Here is a 17273-nt window from a genome sequence, read left to right as displayed (position 1 = left end):
TTACTTGTGCTGTCCAGTCACTGTTTCATCCAAGTTCCCTCTCATTGCTTTTTCCCTCCACAACACCACCAGAAAGAATAACTTATGGGGCTAATGACCCTACAGTAGAGAATAAGGAGTGATTTTGATGTTGAGACCTTTAGATTTGTTAATAAGATCAGTAATCATCTAGTGAATGAATTGTATCACTCATACTGTGTGATTGCTATGGTGACACAGTGCATAGGCAGATTTTCATTTTTTAAAAATTATAATCCACCCCAAAAATAAAAATTAAAATATCGGAGATTATTAGCAGACAATATAGCATATATTATGTTTTTCATGACTTAAGTTCTTAAATACTTTTCAGCTTTTTGAGGTGATTTACAAGGACTCCTGGATGTAAAAGGTGACTCTTAGAAATTCGGACTCGGTGTTGTACTGGTTATGACATCTGGGTATCTATGGGGAGTTAATTTCCTTTGTGTGAGGAAGTCTCAGAGGTGCAACTTGCTTACCCCATGAAATCATGCCCTAGCTTGACTTTGATCAAGATGTATACTCTTAACTTTCATGAACTCAGTTTTCCCAGAGTTATCTGAAGCAGGACGTTAGTAGTCAGTATATATAGTATGCCTGGCATAAAGCTGAAAAGTGGTGGGTCTCATCAAATGCTGGTTTACATTCTTTCTCAATATTTGTTAGGAAATTTTTTTCTATCATGGGCATTTATAAACAATGATCAGTTAGTGAATCAGTGAGGGTGGTTTCATGAGGATAAAAGAGGCAGAATATCCTGGTATGGAAGGGTCTGACCTGTGAATGGACTTTAAGACAGTGATGGGATGACCGAATAAAGTTGAAGAGGAAAAAAATCAGTATTACATTTTTAGACACTTTCTCTTTGTGCCAGCTCACTTCTTGATTTCACTGTAATCAGAGCTTCTAATAGTAAGTATTCCATCTGTACAGGACTAGGAATACATAAATGATGAGAAAATTATTTGTGTATGTGATAAATGAAGACCAGTTAATATCATCTAAGTATAATCAGCTAAGTAAAAATAAAAAAACAAAAAAACCCTAAAAGCTAAGTAATATCAGCTTTGTAAACTTCATCCTCAAGATTCTGTCTCTTGCATGATGATCTTGGTTATGATCTTGGCAGTTAAATAGAGCTTTGATCTGGCTGCCCAGGTTACAAAAATTTTAGACTAAAGAGAACAGGCAACAAAACCCCATAATCAACCTCCTGTTCACCTGTCTCACAAATTTCCTTCCAGAAATTCCACATACTGCTTCGAATTTTATGTTCCCTATTGTTGTGGTAAGGAAGGTCGCAACATACTTTATCAACCACCAAAAGAGACTTCAGTATCAAGTGCCAGGCAAAAATTAACCCAAAATGGATTAAAGACCTAAATATAAGAACCAAAAGTACAAAACTCTTGGAAGACAACATAGGGAAGCATCTTCAGGGCCTTGATTTAGGCAATGTTTTCTTAGACTTTACAGCAAAAACATAGGCAACAAAAGAAAAATATAGGTAAATGGGACTTCATGATAAGGGCGGGCCACAGTGGCTCAGCAGGCAAGAACGCTTGCCTGCCATGCCAGAGGACCCGGGTTCGATTCCCGGTGCCTTCCCATGTAAAAAAAAAATTAGATGATAAGCAAATAGATTAGATAGAAAGATAGATAGAATGAGATAGATACAGATACATAGAGATAGATATAGACAGATATTGATATAAAGATGAATAGATATAAATAGAATGACATAGTTGTTAAAGAGAGATTAGACTGAGGTACACATATATGGATAAAATGATATAGATACAGAGATATAGTTACAGAGATAGAGAAAGAAATGAACTGGATAGTTGTAGATAAATAAAAGACAGATAGAATGATATAATTATAGATACATAGGTAAAGAGAGAATACAGATGAAAATAGAGGATCGATAGATATGATATAAGGTTTTGTATCATTTAAGAGTACATATCATAAAAGTATATCACAGAGCTCACAGTCTTGCCTGCAAACAGAAATTGTGTATGTACAGACTTTAAAACATCCTGTGATGACAGCTAAGGTAGATGGATTTGAAAATTCTCGGAGGAAACTGCAGGGATTTCATGTGAGGACACTGAGGAGATGTGCTCCTATTTCTAGGCGATTGGAAGCCTTAATGATACTACTGCTCTTAAGATCCGGGTCTTAGGAAGAATGGGGAGGAGACTGCCTACAGGACCCGGTGGGCAACCACAGTCCAGGCAGTCTCTGCCCAGGAACCACATGGGGGATGCAGCCAGCGCTTGTCTATGGCATTGTGCGGGGGGAGCCAACACGATAAGGTCATGATGAACTATGATACATGCGGAGTAGGATATTATTTGAAATAACCTGAATATGTTGAATCAAGGTAATAGTCAAACTGGGAAGAGCTGATTTGACATTGTGGGGGATGGCTGCCAGGTTAGATTTAAGATGTCACTGTTAACAATGTCAAAAATGAAGTTCAAGCACAGTAAGGAAATCTCAGCTGGAGACACAGGTCTGAGAGATTTCTGCTTAAAGGTAATTTCGGCAGGCATGGAGATGACTGTATTCATTAATGAAGCAAATGAGCAGCTGGGGAGCATTTCCATTCAGGTGGTGAGAAGATGGGAAAAGATCACAGTGGGCATCAACGGAGGGCAGGGTGGGACCCAGGCAGAACTGTGAGTGGGAAGAGCTGGACGGCAGGGCACCAGATGGAGGACAAGAAGATTGGGCTGGGATGACACCTGGCTTTGCAGTGAGAAGCCACATGTGCATGTGAGTCATACATTGAACTAGTAATTTTAAAAAAACTCTTCTCCTCAAATCCCTTTGGAACCCTCTTCTTACCTCTTTCCCTCGCTCGTCCCTCTTCCCCAGCATCCTCTTTAATCTCAGTTACTCTGTTGTTGCTCTGAGAAGCATTTGCTGGTTTCTGGTTTCCCATCTGCTTTTTCGAAACACAATGCTAGAGGAAATATTTTATTAGAGCAAGAGCTTTCAATCCTGGCTTTACCACTAACTGTTCTGTTAATAAACTAAAGCAGACCAAACAGACTCTCAGAGCCACTCTTTGCTCAATAGTAAAATGGAGGTGAAAATACTGGGTTGTTAAAGAACTGAGTAAAATTAAAATATGAATTTACTATCATAATTCCTGGTATATAGTTGAATGCTTAAAACTTTTATTTATTATTAAATGTGGCATATCTCTATCCTTCTATTTCTCTTGCTTCCTGCAACCTTTCCTTCTGTACCCCTAAAATTTCTTCCTTTCTTTCCCATTTTAGGAAAGAAACTCTGGGATCAGATATTCCACAGAGCAGAGGGAAATGACATAGTTCCTTTTCAATGAGAAAGTGGACTAACTGACTTTCCCCTGCCAGTTTATTGAATCAAAACCAGTGTACTGAGTTTTCATTAGAAATATCACTGTATTCTATGAGGTTCATCTGGGAGGGTGATTTCTGATAGAATAGTGGGAGTAAATGCAATAATTGGGTGTTCCACAAGAATATCAGATACTTTATAGCAAATAATATGCAATTTAGAAACAATAGAAGGAGGAAAGGAGATTTGCCCTTATTTACCAATTTAAACCCTGGGCTTCAGTTCCTTTCAGAGTTCATCAGAATACAGGACCATAGACTGGGGTGGTTGAGTCATCTGAGTTAAACAGAACTCCATGAATTTCATAGTTTATACACAAAACAACAAATAAAATTCTAAAAAGGAATCTCTTATAAATGATCTGTACACAAATTTCCCTTCTTGTCAGCCCTATCATGAACCGTATCATTCCCATCACGACCTTGAAGTCTGAATCGTGACCTTTAAATTCTGGGCAGGGTGGACAGTGTCAGAGATAGAGTAGGAGGCTGGGGTCTGTGGAGCTCAGAGAAAAGTCCCTGTGAATCTTCACATGGCAAACCTACTAGCTTTCTACCAATGACAGCATCCAGAAATCAGATCAACTGTGTTGTCCATCACCAAGAAGGGACAGTTGCTTAGCAAAAAGTTGTCCAGGGAATTCAAATGCCGTCCAAACTGGCAGAAGAATATTAGCTCTAGAGGCACTGTCATCTTTCAGTAGATGATTCTACAGACTACATTTCTCATAATCCTCAGGAACTTTCTGGTCAAATTTCTATGCTCTGGGGTCTCATTAGATGTCATGACTAAGACAGGAGCAAGGGGAAGGAAACATAGGAATCTACCACTCCACTCAAGGGGCTCAGAGACTCCTGGATTGTGTGATTGTTATTCGTAAAGTGGGTAAATGCTGCCTGTGTGTGAGAGGTTATGAAGGAGAGACAGGTGTGGTCCAGAGAGCCAGGAAGCACCTTCTCATGGTGGTGGAGCCAGATATAAACCTTAGGAAGGGAGTAGGTTACGCTTAAATAATAAAATCCACAGCTCTCTACAAAACCATAACACCTGCTCTCTGGAACCCCTCACAACCAATTCCAAAAGAAAGAACGAGAAAGAAGATTATCCTCTCAATGTGTTTGTAGAGACAAGTCAAATATTCTAATGAAGAAAAGAACTATGACAGACTTTGAACAAATTGGGGAAAAAACATCGTAATTAATGTTTCTTTCTCTTCCTCAAGTCTCCACAGTTACAGCAGGTATTTTCTGCCCGTTTTACAGATGCAGAAATTGAAGTTCAGGAAGATTAAATTGTATAGTCAAGGTCATAGCAGCAAGAGGTAAAATAAGAACACATATGCAGCTTTTCTGACTCCTGGTTCTGACTGTCTCGCATCCAGGTGACTCCACAGGTGTAAAGAAGACCAGACAGATGTGACCCATGTAAGAAGGCATGAACACAGGAGTAAGGAAGATGATTGATTCCTCCTCTCACAATTCATTTATTATGATTTTTTGATTCATCACAGGAACCAGAAAGTGCATCAGCATGGGCAGTGACAACCAGAGTTTCTTGGGGGATTCACCTGGGGATTTCATCCTTCTGGGTGTCTCTGACAGGCCATGGCTGGAACTCCCTCTCTTTGTGGTCCTTTTGGTGTCCTACGTTCTAGCCATGTTGGGGAACATCTCCATCATCTTGGTGTCCCGGCTGGATTCCCAGCTCCATAGCCCCATGTACATCTTCCTCAGCCACCTGTCCTTCCTGGACCTCTGCTACACCACAACTACAGTCCCACAGATGTTGGTCAACATGGGCAGCTCCAAGAAGACCATCAGCTATGGGGGCTGCATAGTGCAATATGCAATTTTCCACTGGCTAGGTGGCACTGAGTGTATTGTCCTGGCTGCCATGGCCCTGGACCGCTATGTGGCCATCTGTGAGCCCCTCAGGTATGCTGTTATCATGCATCGCCTTCTCTGCCAGCAGCTTGTGGCCATGGCCTGGATCAGTGGCTTTGGCAATGCTCTTGTTCAAGTAACCTTGACCGCGCAGTTGCCTTTCTGTGGGCGGCAATTGCTAAACAACTTCTTCTGTGAGGTACCAGCCATGATCAAGCTGTCATGTGCTGACACTACAGTGAATGACATCACACTGGCCGTGCTGGTGGCCTTCTTTGTGCTGCTCCCCCTAGCTTTTATCCTCCTCTCCTACTGCTTCATTGCCCGTGCGGTGCTCAGGATCCAGTCCTCCAAAGGACGGCACAAGGCCTTTGGGACCTGCTCTTCCCATCTGGTCGTGGTCTCCCTTTTCTATCTACCTGCCATGTACATGTACCTGCAGCCCCCATCCAGCTACTCCCAAGAGCAAGGCAAGTTTATCTCCCTCTTCTATTCCATAATCACCCCCACTCTCAATCCCTTCATCTACACCCTGAGGAATAAGGACGTGAAAGGAGCTCTGAGAAGACTCCTACAAAGGATCTGGAGGCTCTGCAGAAGATGAAGATCTGACTTGTGACCATTTCCATTTGTCAAAGAATATTCCACAAATGTGCTGTGTGCTTAGAGCACCTTTCACTTAATGAATTAATAAGGAAGCTATGTAGGCTTTTTGAGAGATTTGAGAGTCCCCAAACTCCCCTCTGCAAGACAACTCAACTCCTGTATTGTCAGAGTGCCTAAAATCCCATGTCTGAGATAAATTATTTAATTCTAATAGGCCATATATTTTCAGGGCTCTGAACAGATTTGGTGTTCAATAATAGTTGTTGAATTCATTAATTTCTAATTCCTCCACCTTCTTATCCTCCTGTTCCTATTTTTCTCCCATCACTCTCTTTCCAACCTTCTTTCTTTCCATTCCTATTACTCCCAACTAAACAGCATATAAAATTCAAACATATATTATTTATAATGAATTTTATATTCCTCTCCATATATTTAAATCTCCATGAAATTTATATGATTCTCAAAATTCCAGATATAAAGTGGATCGCTTCATCTAGCTATGACCTTAGAAGATTTTTTCTCTGTATTTCAAGTTTCATTAATAAAAGATTTCCCATTATTGAAGTTGTACAAGAATATCTGCCATAGATAGTTAATGAATAAGAATGAGCAAGATGCTGTATTAGGTTCCTCATATACAAATGAAAGTGACGTGAACTTTTATATCAAAAAAGTGCATTCCAGTTCAGAAAATAAAATATAAGGAAAGCCAGGATTAAAGACAACAAAATTTTAAGTCACAAACTCAAGGTAATTGTAACAGCTAACATTCATTGAGGTTTTGCCAGAACTGAGCACTAGACTCAGTGCACCCTTCAACCCTTAAATAACCCTACAGTCTAATCACTTTCTTGATTCCTCCTTTTCATATAAAAAATTGGATCATTAGAGAGGTTAAAATAACTTGTCTAAGGTCATTCAACTAGTAAATGAAGGAACTGTGAATAACACTAAAGTGTCTGCTAATTATTTCCTTTAGAAGGATGGAGACATGATACTAGCATCTTCTGTTTCCTTTTTTCCCATTTCCTAAATTCATCTGCATTTAATTTGATTTATCCCCCTGATGTTTATACCAAACATTACCATAGCCAAAGACAGAAGATAAAAGAATAATAAGTGTATGTAAATTATGAAAAAAGGAAAAGAAAGGAAGGTTTTCTTATGTCAAGCCCAAAGTGAATAAGCATCATTGAGTTATAGGATTTATTTTAAGAAATTTGAAAGAAGAATTACTATTCCTGGTACGAAGACCACAGAAGAATTTTTCCTATGGAACACAAAACAGCAATCATTGTTTAATAGTGAAAAACCTTTAGAATCATATTACTGAATATACAAAAAGATGTAAAAGAGCTTTTCCTCATAGCTTTTTTATAGGAATAAGCCAAAAGGCAATAAAAGCAATGTAACTTGATCCACAGAAAGTCAATCAATGCATCTAGCTATGTAATGATAGGGCCTGGTTCTAGGACTCAGTTGAGAGTATTAAGGACTACATTTCTAAGAACAGGTGGATTAAATTAAAGGTGGCCCGAGATTCTTTCCCACTCCTTGTTGTAAGACATGGAGGTGAATTCTCCTGCCCTTACATCAGGACTGGCCTTAGTGACTTGCTTGACCATTAGCATGCAGTGAAAACTTAAAATAGCCATTCTGGAGAGCCCACATGTGGGTGCTATCATCCACAGCCAGACTTCCAGCCTGCCCTGCCACACGAGTGGAGTAATTGTAGACCTTCCTGACCAGCCCCTCACCTTTTTAATGCCAACAAGTGCCCTCAATAGGCAAAGCCATGGAACAGAATACCCAACTGATCCCTGGGTAAATTCCTAATGCACAAAATGGTGAGATATAATAAAATGTTATTTTAGGCTGCTAAGTTTTGGGGTGCTTTGTAAGGCAGCCGAAAGCTGGAATTTCAGGTTCCCCCAAATATTCAATGTCTGTATTATATAAAGCTACGAGATAAACATGATGGATTTCCGAGACCTATCATTATTATTCAACGTTTTAGGGGAAAATGTTTAAATAATCTATCTGATAGGTAGATTAAAACCTGCTTACATACAAAACTGATATGAAGAGAGAAAAATATAGATATGACTTCAGATGTTTTACATGATATTAGAAACCTCCTCTACGTGGAGGCAGATCCCCTATTCCCACTCTCCTCTGCTTTTATGAACAACTTGTGGGAATGTGTGGGAAACACTGATGAGGAGGAATGGATGGAATATGTGCCCTTCAGGTACTCTCAAAAATATCATTTCTGTCAAGAAGGCTTTTGAAAAACTGTAGTCTGTGCTTTGTAGTCAGAATCCTTAGAGGTCCTTGAATGAGGATATTATCTGTTGCCAACTACGAGGAAAACCGTAATATGTCACAGTCAACTTATTTGGAATTAAGAGTGATGCTCTAAAAAAATAAGCATAGAAATAAATAAATAATGGAGGGGATAAGGGGTAAAATAATTGAGTAGTTTGAAATCCTAGTGGTCAGTGAAAGGGGAGGGGTCAGGGTTATGCTATGTATGAGTTTTTTTCTTTTTTCTCTTTATTTCTTTTTCTGAAGCGATGCATGTGTTCTAAAAATGATCATGGTGATGAATACACAATTATTTGGTGACATTGTGAGCCACTGATTGTATATTATGGATGGACTGTATGTTTGTGAAGATTTCTTAATAAAAATATTTTTTAAGTGATGCTTTAGTCAAATTAATACTGACATCAGTTTCTCAAGGTGCGCCTCTAACCAAGTAGACAGACACTTCAATTCAACAAAAAGGAGAGACAAAAGAAAGCCAAGATCTTCCTCATGTAATATATACATATATATTATATACACATATATAATCAAGTAATATATACTTTTAAAGTTTCTGTGTGACCCCCATAGAATATCTGCCTGTGGACAATATAGTTTCAACATGTACTAAGACACATTGTTACCATACAGTTGATTAACTGGACTGTTTTATTATAGAGGGTCATTAGCCTTTGGGACATGCATAGAAAAGACAATGACATTTACACTATTTCCTGTGTCCCTTCTTCCTTACATTAATCACTTTAGCAAAGGCAAAGGTCTATTTAGGCTACTCCTAGATACTGACAATAAAATGAACAAAATCAAGTGTTTCAACTCATTATTTTTTAAAAATAACTACTACACACTTCCATATTTTCCTCATTAACAATTCTCATGTTTCTCTTTCTAAAGCCACAAATTCGATCATATCTCTCTCACATTTGAATCTATTAATGCCTGTTGAGCCCATAATCTTTTAAAGCAATATCTATATTCCTAAATAAGACTCCTGTTTACCACTGTTTATTCTTTAGCCTTACGTCTTTCTATATCCCTCTGTTACCTGACAAAGGCCATGGATTCTTCCGCCCGATGCACTCAATAATTAATTCCTGAGACACCAGGGTTTCAAAAAGAGAAAGAGTTTATTACTAAATGTATAGTAAGAGTGCAGACAGCCTAATGGCCCAAACCAAGTCTTACTGAACAGAAGGGATTCGAGGTTTTTAAGGATTCTAACAAGGGGAGAGGAGGTCATTTCAGATAGTAAATTTAAAGCAGATAAGACAATGGTGTTAATAGTAAGTTCAAAGTAGAAAAGAAAACAGTGCTAACGTAAGTTAAAATAAGTTGACAGGAGCTATGGCCGAGCCTAGCAGAGCCTAAAAGTAAACATTGTTCCCACAGGTTAACATAAGAAGTTTATCTTTCAATAGCAGAGCCCAGTGGATATAATTTACAAACATAAAGGATTAACACTAGTTAATGGTCATTTTCCTTAGCGTTGAGGCTTATAAGAGACTAACCAGATAACGAGGTTACAGTTCTCATAGACACTCAGACATCAGATAAAAGATAAGAGCTTCTTACAATCCCTCCACGTGTCCAAAACAGCTTAATTGTAGTTCAGGTTCCAGGTGCTTTCCTTACTCCAAAATCCCCAAAGCAAAAGGAACATTTATGAATTGATTCAGTAATTAAAATCATCCCTTAAATCCTAATTTCTCAGTTACACCTCCACCCACCTGATACCCATTTTTCCTTCGCTCATCCTCATCTACTATGGCCCGCCCTGCCCAGGCACTATTGACATCCAGTGTACAAAGGGGAGAAGTCAGTCCTGTACTCGTCATTCCTGCCTGCTAGCTGCCTTCCTCTAGTGCAGTGTCACCACAGTCCACATCACAGCCATTTTTCTCAGAGGGGAGGGAAATTCCTGACTCTTTTCTACGGTGTGGTGACACCTGCTTCAACCGTCACGACAGCACCTTGTGGAGCAGGGATGTGAAGGGCACCCTCCAGAGGCTACCTGGGAAGAATGGATAGCGAGGGACTCGAAAGACACAAGATGAGCTTTTGTCCCGTTCAGTTCTATGTAGCACTTATGGTATTTCACGTATGAGTGACTCCCACAATCAACACTAATGCAAAGGGTCAATGTTGTGATTTCCCCAAACAATACACCAATCAAAACAAATTTCCAAGGGCTTTTAAATAGGAGAGCATGAAATTTTTGAATAGGTGTATTTAAAATTTTACACTATTCTATAAGAAAAGAAAAATCTAAAACATGATGTCTAATTAAAGAGGAGCCAAAAATATTGGCAGGTATATAGATGTTGCTCAATGTGCTTCCCATGTCCTACTTACATCTAAGAACAGGCTGAACTTCTAATTCTATGTATCTTAAAATGTCTAACCATAAATTTCATAAAAGCTCATGATTAAGGGCTATTTCTTCCTTATGTCTGGAGGGTGAAATTTAAAACAAAAAAATGGTCAAGCTCATATAAATGAAGCATTGATCCAAAACAAAGTTCTCATGGATTCTCCTTTCCCAGTTGATGTGAAAACTCTACATTTTGCATTCTATGTAATGGATGGAAAATTTCTATGGGATCAGTATAAAACCTTATGTTTCTTTCTGTAAAAATTCAAGTTTGCTGACTACTTTAGTCTTTGCTACAGATTTTCACTTTTTCTCCTGCTGGGAGTAGAGATGTTTTTAACTAAGAGTGCGTAGTGTCTTGCTGATTGCTAGTTTTATGACAGTGTGTCAATGGTGATATTTTATATATATAAGAATGAAGCATGGCTCAAGTGGGCATTTTCACATTCATCTCACTTGGACGTCTGGAGAACATGGTAACTATTGAGCACATTGAATGAAGTTGACAATAGTCATCCCTGCGGGTGAGCCATGTAAATTCCTTTTTGGTCCCCTAATTTCACCCCTAAACATATTTGTTCACTTCAGAATGTGTGAAACAAACAGCAAGAAAGTAAGAATCATGATCTTACTGAGTACACTGAGGTTTAACAATCTTCCTTTTTGTAACTTAGGTACCATCTGCTACATGGAGCCTTCCTTGACTAACCAGAGAGGTGTCAAAATCCTCCTAGGATCCCTGCATCCTCAATCCCCAGCTCCTGAAAATTCACCTAATTGTATCATAATATGCACCACTAGATTTTCATTATCACTTATTTATATTCCTTTTCTGACAGGTGGAGGCACTAGGGGCAGTCTGCGTGGCTAGAGGAGAGAGAACTGATTTCTCCACCCAATTTTCTTCCTTTATCTCTCAAGTTCACCTATCATGGGATGAGTTGTATCCTCCAAAAAGATATGTTCAGGTCCTAACCCCTGGTCCCATGAATGTGACTTTATTTGGAAAATCTTTGAGGATGTGGTTAGTTAAGAGGAGGACAAACTGGGTAAGAGTGGCCTCTAATCCAGTGTGACTGCTGGTCTTACAAAAAGAGGAGAGGACATACAGAGTAAGAGAGAAGATGTTCATGTGAGGCCAGAGGCAGACACATCTACAAGACAAGGAATCCCTGAAGCCACCAGAAGCCAGGAGACAGGTACAGAGCAGATTTTTCCCAAAACATGAGAAGGACAGTGCTCCTGCCATCACCTTGGTTTATAACTCCTAATCTCCAGAATTATGAGACAACACAGTTCCATTGTTTTAAGCCATCTGATTTATGGTACTTTGTTATAACTGCCCTACAAAACTAAGAAACCAACCTAGTAACACATCTTCACCTGAGCAGCAAAGGCTTATCTTAGAAGGAACAACTGACTCTATTTTCCAACATTTGCAGAACTAGCTGTTCACCACCCTCCAATACCAGCATCCACTTGACACTCCCTTCTCAGAGGCAGAATTTCAACTCCATGGGGCCCCTCTTTCAAACTTCTAAATTTTTGTAAATTCAACCTAGCAGCTTTTTGATGTTGCTACCTTCATGAAACATTGTTATTTTTTCTCTTTCTGATGGTCAATTCCTAATAAACAACTTCTTATGTTATATTCCCTCTGTAACTGATCTTCAAGGAATCAAACTGAGAATTCAGGAATAGAACCTCACTTCTATGGTCAATTGATATTTGACAAGGGTACCAAGTCCGCTCAATTGGGATAGAACAGTCTCATCAACAAATAGTGCTGAGAAAACTAGATATCCATAAGCTAAAGAATGAAGGAGTACCTTTACATCACATCATATGCAAAAGTTACCTCAAATGGGTCATAGACCTAAGTATAAGAGCCAGGGCTATATCGCTTCAGGGAGAACTCAGGGAAGGTTGTGTCAGGCCATGGTTTCCTAGACTTTCACCAAAAGCATATCCAATAAAAGTAAAATGGATAAATAAGATTTCATCAAAATTAAAGACTCTTGTGCGTCAAAGGACTGCATCATGGAAGTTAAAAAAAAAAAAGAAAAAGACAGCTTAATTTTAAAAATGGGCAAAAGATTTGAAAGGACAATTCTCCAAAGATATACAAAAGGTCCAAAAGTAGATGAAAAGATGTCCATTAGGGAAATGCAATTCAAAACCCTTATAAGATAAAATTTCATCCCCACTAGAATGACTACTATTAAAAAATGGACAAACAAGTGTTGGAGAGGATAGGGAGATAGGAACAGTCATTCTTTGTGGGTAAGAATGTAAAATGGTGCAGTACTATGGAAAACTCTTTGGTAGTTCTTCAGAAAATTAAGGATAGGATTACCATATGACCTGGCAATCCCCTTTCTAGGTGCATATTAAAAGAAGTGAAGGCAGGAACTCAAACAGATTTTCCCACACCAGTGTTCATAGCAGCATTATGCGCAATTGCCAAAAGATGGTAGCAACCAAGCGTCTGTCAACAGACAAATAGATAAACAAAATGTGGTACATATTTACAATGCAATATTGTCCTGCCATGAAAAGTGATGAAGTTTTAATACATGTGACAACACAGATAAACATTGAAAACATCATTTTGAGTGAAATAAGCCAGACATAATAGTACAATATTATATGATCTGAATGATTTAAAATAATTAGAATAAGCAAATTCATGGAAACTGAAATACAGTTATCAGGGGACAGGGTGGCAGTACGGAATAGGGAACTAATGATGAACTGATACATAATTTCCGTTTGCAGTGATGAAATAATTTTGGTAATGGATGGTGGTTATGGTAGCTCAACATTATGCATGTAATTACCACCCTGAATTGTATATTTTAATTTGGTTAAAAGGGGATATTTGGGGGTTACATATATGTTATTAAAATAAAATTTTAAAAAAAACTCTTAGGACTATACCACACAAACAGTGAATGCTAATGTACAACCTATGGTCCATGGTTAACAGTATAATTATAATTTTTTTTTCAATTGTAACATAATTATCACACTAATGCAAACCATTGATAAGTGGGGAGGGGACTCTGTATTTTCTGCAAACCTCAAACTTCTCTATTAAAAATTATTACTAATTTTTTAAAATAATAATTTGTCTGGTTTCTGTCATCTGACTGGACATTGACTGATACTCCTGCACATTATTTAAATATTTATATCACTGTCCCAACTTACCAAAGGGTATAACTCTTACCTGAAAACTCCTTGATTGGAAAACATAGCATATTTCAAAGCACAGAAGATACGTAATAAAAACTAGTTACTAACAGACATTATTGATTTCATCACCTGAGAAATCAATGATAACAATTCTAAGAATTTAGAATTATATGACTGCCAGGTATTTCTGTGTATAGCTAACCAACTATTTACAGAAACAGCTATATTCTGCCTTTTCAAAATCACAAAGAACTAACCTCTACATCTTTCCTTGGCCAGAAACTTTTCAATCCAAGTCCCCCCATCCACTGAGAATGCTCCCCATTAGAACAGATCTGAAATGGAGCCTTAGCCTGTGACCCTTTTGTGACATTTAACCACCAGAGACATTTATAGATGAAAGTGACTAAAACAGGCATCACTGTGTGCCAAGCGCTTTTCTGAAAGCATTCGTAACGCTTTTAAATCTCAAAGCCATGAAATGAGGTGGATATAGACACTCTCCGTATGTTTACACACAAATGAAAATCGAGTGCTTTGCCCATGTTGACATGATGAGTGAAGGATTTGGGCACTAGCTCCGGAAGCCATCATCTTAACCATAACGATATCTTAAAATAAAGGGAGCTCGGAAGTTTGGGGTGCAGGGGCAGAGGAGGAGGAGGCAGGTCACAGGAGAGGTGAAGAGCATCCCTCCTGGGAACAACACAATAATCTATAGCACCAGCTAATTCTTGAAAAGATTAATGAAATTGGCACACCCTTAGCTATACTGACAAAGCAAAAAGAAGAGAAAATACAAATAAATAAATTCAGAAATGAGAGGCAGTACTTAAAATTAGGCTTAGGAGTCACCCTCAGAGAACTTCTTTTGTTGCTCAGATGTGGCCTAACTCTCAGCCAACATGGCAAGCCAACTCACTATCCTCCCCCTCTCTACATGGGACATGACTTCCAGGGGTGTGAACCTCCTTGGTAACATAGGGCAGAAATCCTAGAATGAGCTGGAACTTAGCATCAAGGGATTGAGAAAAATCCTAGAATGAGCTGAGACTCAGCATCAAGGGATTGAGAAAACCTTCACAACTGAAAGGGGGAAGAGAGAAATGAGACAAAATAAAGTGTCAGTGGCTGAGGGAATTCAAACAGAGTCAAGAGATTATCCTGGAGGTTATTCTTATGCATTATATAGATATCCCCTTTTTAGTTTAAGGTGTATTAGTCTAGAGGGAAGTTCCTGAAACTGTAGAGCTGTGTTCCAGTAGCCATGTTTCTTGAAGATGATTGTATAATGATACAGCTTTCACAATGTGACTGTGTGATTGTAAAAACTTGTGTCGATGCTTCTTTTATCTATGGTATGAACAGATGATGAAAACATATGGATTAAAAATAAATAAATAATAGTGGGAACAAACGTTAAAATTTTAAAATTACATATATATTGGGTAGATGGAAATACTAGTGGTCAATGAGGGCGGGTAAGGGTTATGTATGAATTTTTTCTTTTCTCTTTTTATTTATTTTTTTGGAGTGATGAAAATGTTCTAAAAAATGATCATGGTGATGAATATACAACTATGTGATGATATTGTGAGCCATTGATTTTACACCATGTATGGAATGTTTGTATGTTAAGAATGTATGTGCTTGCATGTTGTTTTATCAATAAAAATTTAAAAAAAAGAAATAAGATGAAGGTCATTAGAAATGACCCCACAGAAATTAGAAGGATCATAAGAGGATACTATGAACAACTGTATGCCAACAAATTAGACAATCTTGATAAAATGGACAGATTCCTAGAAACACATGAACCATGTATAATGACTCTGGAAGAAACAGAAAACTCAACAGACCAATTAAAAGACATCAGATCAGTCATTTAAAATCTCTCGTCAAAGAAAGGCCCAGCAAGTTATAAGATTCCACAAGGGTTCCAGGCACTAGAGTAATTTGCCAGAAACCTAGAACCTCCAGATGGGTCCCTGGTCCAGATAAGTCCTGAAATCTAGCCCAGTCTCTCTAGAACATCAGATTGTTCCACATCCCTACCCCATATTAATGACAGACCCTGCCAACATCAAAAATTTAGAACTGCCATAACCCAAACCCATGCCTTAATGAGAGGTATGGAAAGATCAAAGGTGATGGTGGAATTATACATAGAAGATAGGACTTAAATGAACATGAATGCTGAATCATTATAATAATATCTGTTTTAGTTTCCAGTGTTTTAGAGCAGCTAGAAGTAAAAACCTCAAATTCTGAAATTGTAACCCATGTCAAAGTCTGAAATACATTTTACAATTAATTGTGGTGCTGTGCATGGAAATTTATAGCTTTTTTGTATATATGTTATTGTTCACAAAAGAAGGAAAAAAAATTGATTGTGATGATAAAACGTATTTAAGCCTTCTAGCCTCCTATATTCTGGAGCAGTTGGAAGGAAAACTGTGAGAGGATTGTATGGTAGCCGATGACAAACTCTGGGATCTATCCTGAAACCATTTTTTGAAGAGTGCTTTGAAGACTACTGCTCTGTTATTTCTTTGCTTTGTACATGTTATATGACACAATAAAAAAAGTTTTAAAAAACCGAAGAAAGGCCCAGAAGCAGACAGGTGCACACATGAATTTTTCTACAAATCACTCCAAGAATAATTAACCTATACCATGCTCAATCTCTTCCTGAAAAATAAGGAAGAGAAGGGAACATTGTCTAACCTTTCCCTCATGTCCAAATCATCCTAAAAGCAAAGAAAATAAAGATACTACAAGAAAAGGAAATTACAAACTAATTTCTCTTATGAATACAGTTACAAAAATCCTCTACTAAATACTTAAAAATCAAATCCAAAAGCATTACGCGCCGTGATAAAGAGGGTTGTACCCCAGGTATGCAGGCATGTTTCAGCATAAGAAAACCATTAATGTAATACACCAAATTAACAAAATGAAAGGGAAAAAACATGATCATCTCCATTGATGCAGAAAAGGACTCTGGCAAAATCCAGCATCCTCTCTAGATAAAAGCACTTTTAAAGATAAGAATAGAAGGGAACTTCCTACACATGATTGAGGGTATATACGAAAAATGCAGAGCTAACTTTGTACACAATGGAGAAAAAACAAAACATTTCCCTCTAACATCTGGAAAAAATAACAGCACGATCACTCTCACTGCTATTATTTAACCTTGTGCTAGAAGTTCTAGTTAGTGCTGTTAGGCAAGAAAAAGAAATAAAATGCACCCATACTGGAAAGGAAGAATTAAAACTTTCATATTTGTAGATAACATGATCCTATATAGACTGTCCCAAAAATTCCACAAGAAAGCTACTAAAACTAATGAATGAGTACAGCAAAGTGGTGGGATACAAGATCGATATGCAAAAACCAGTAGAGTTCCTACTCTAGTAAGGAGCAATCTGAGGAGGAAAAAATTCCATTTACTATAGAAA

The 17273-nt window shown here is 38.0% G+C and overlaps 1 protein-coding gene and 1 long non-coding RNA gene across 2 annotated transcripts in view; one reads left to right on the top strand and one right to left on the bottom strand.

The window, feature by feature from the left end:
- LOC143664230 (uncharacterized) overlaps positions 1 to 17273 on the bottom strand; it is a 109198-nt gene that overhangs the window by 11907 nt on the left and 80018 nt on the right. The window lies entirely within an intron of this gene.
- On the top strand, positions 4948 to 6129 carry LOC143664229 (olfactory receptor 2B11-like). The gene has a single exon (XM_077137891.1). It carries the CDS (start codon positions 4948 to 4950, stop codon positions 5902 to 5904), a length of 957 nt encoding a protein of 318 aa, XP_076994006.1. The 3' UTR covers positions 5905 to 6129.

This window comes from Tamandua tetradactyla, chromosome 20, assembly GCF_023851605.1.
Source record: "Tamandua tetradactyla isolate mTamTet1 chromosome 20, mTamTet1.pri, whole genome shotgun sequence".
Classification (NCBI taxonomy): domain Eukaryota; kingdom Metazoa; phylum Chordata; class Mammalia; order Pilosa; family Myrmecophagidae; genus Tamandua; species Tamandua tetradactyla.
The sequence above is the reverse complement of the archived record's forward strand: the minus strand, read 5'-3'. Positions and strand labels throughout refer to the sequence as shown.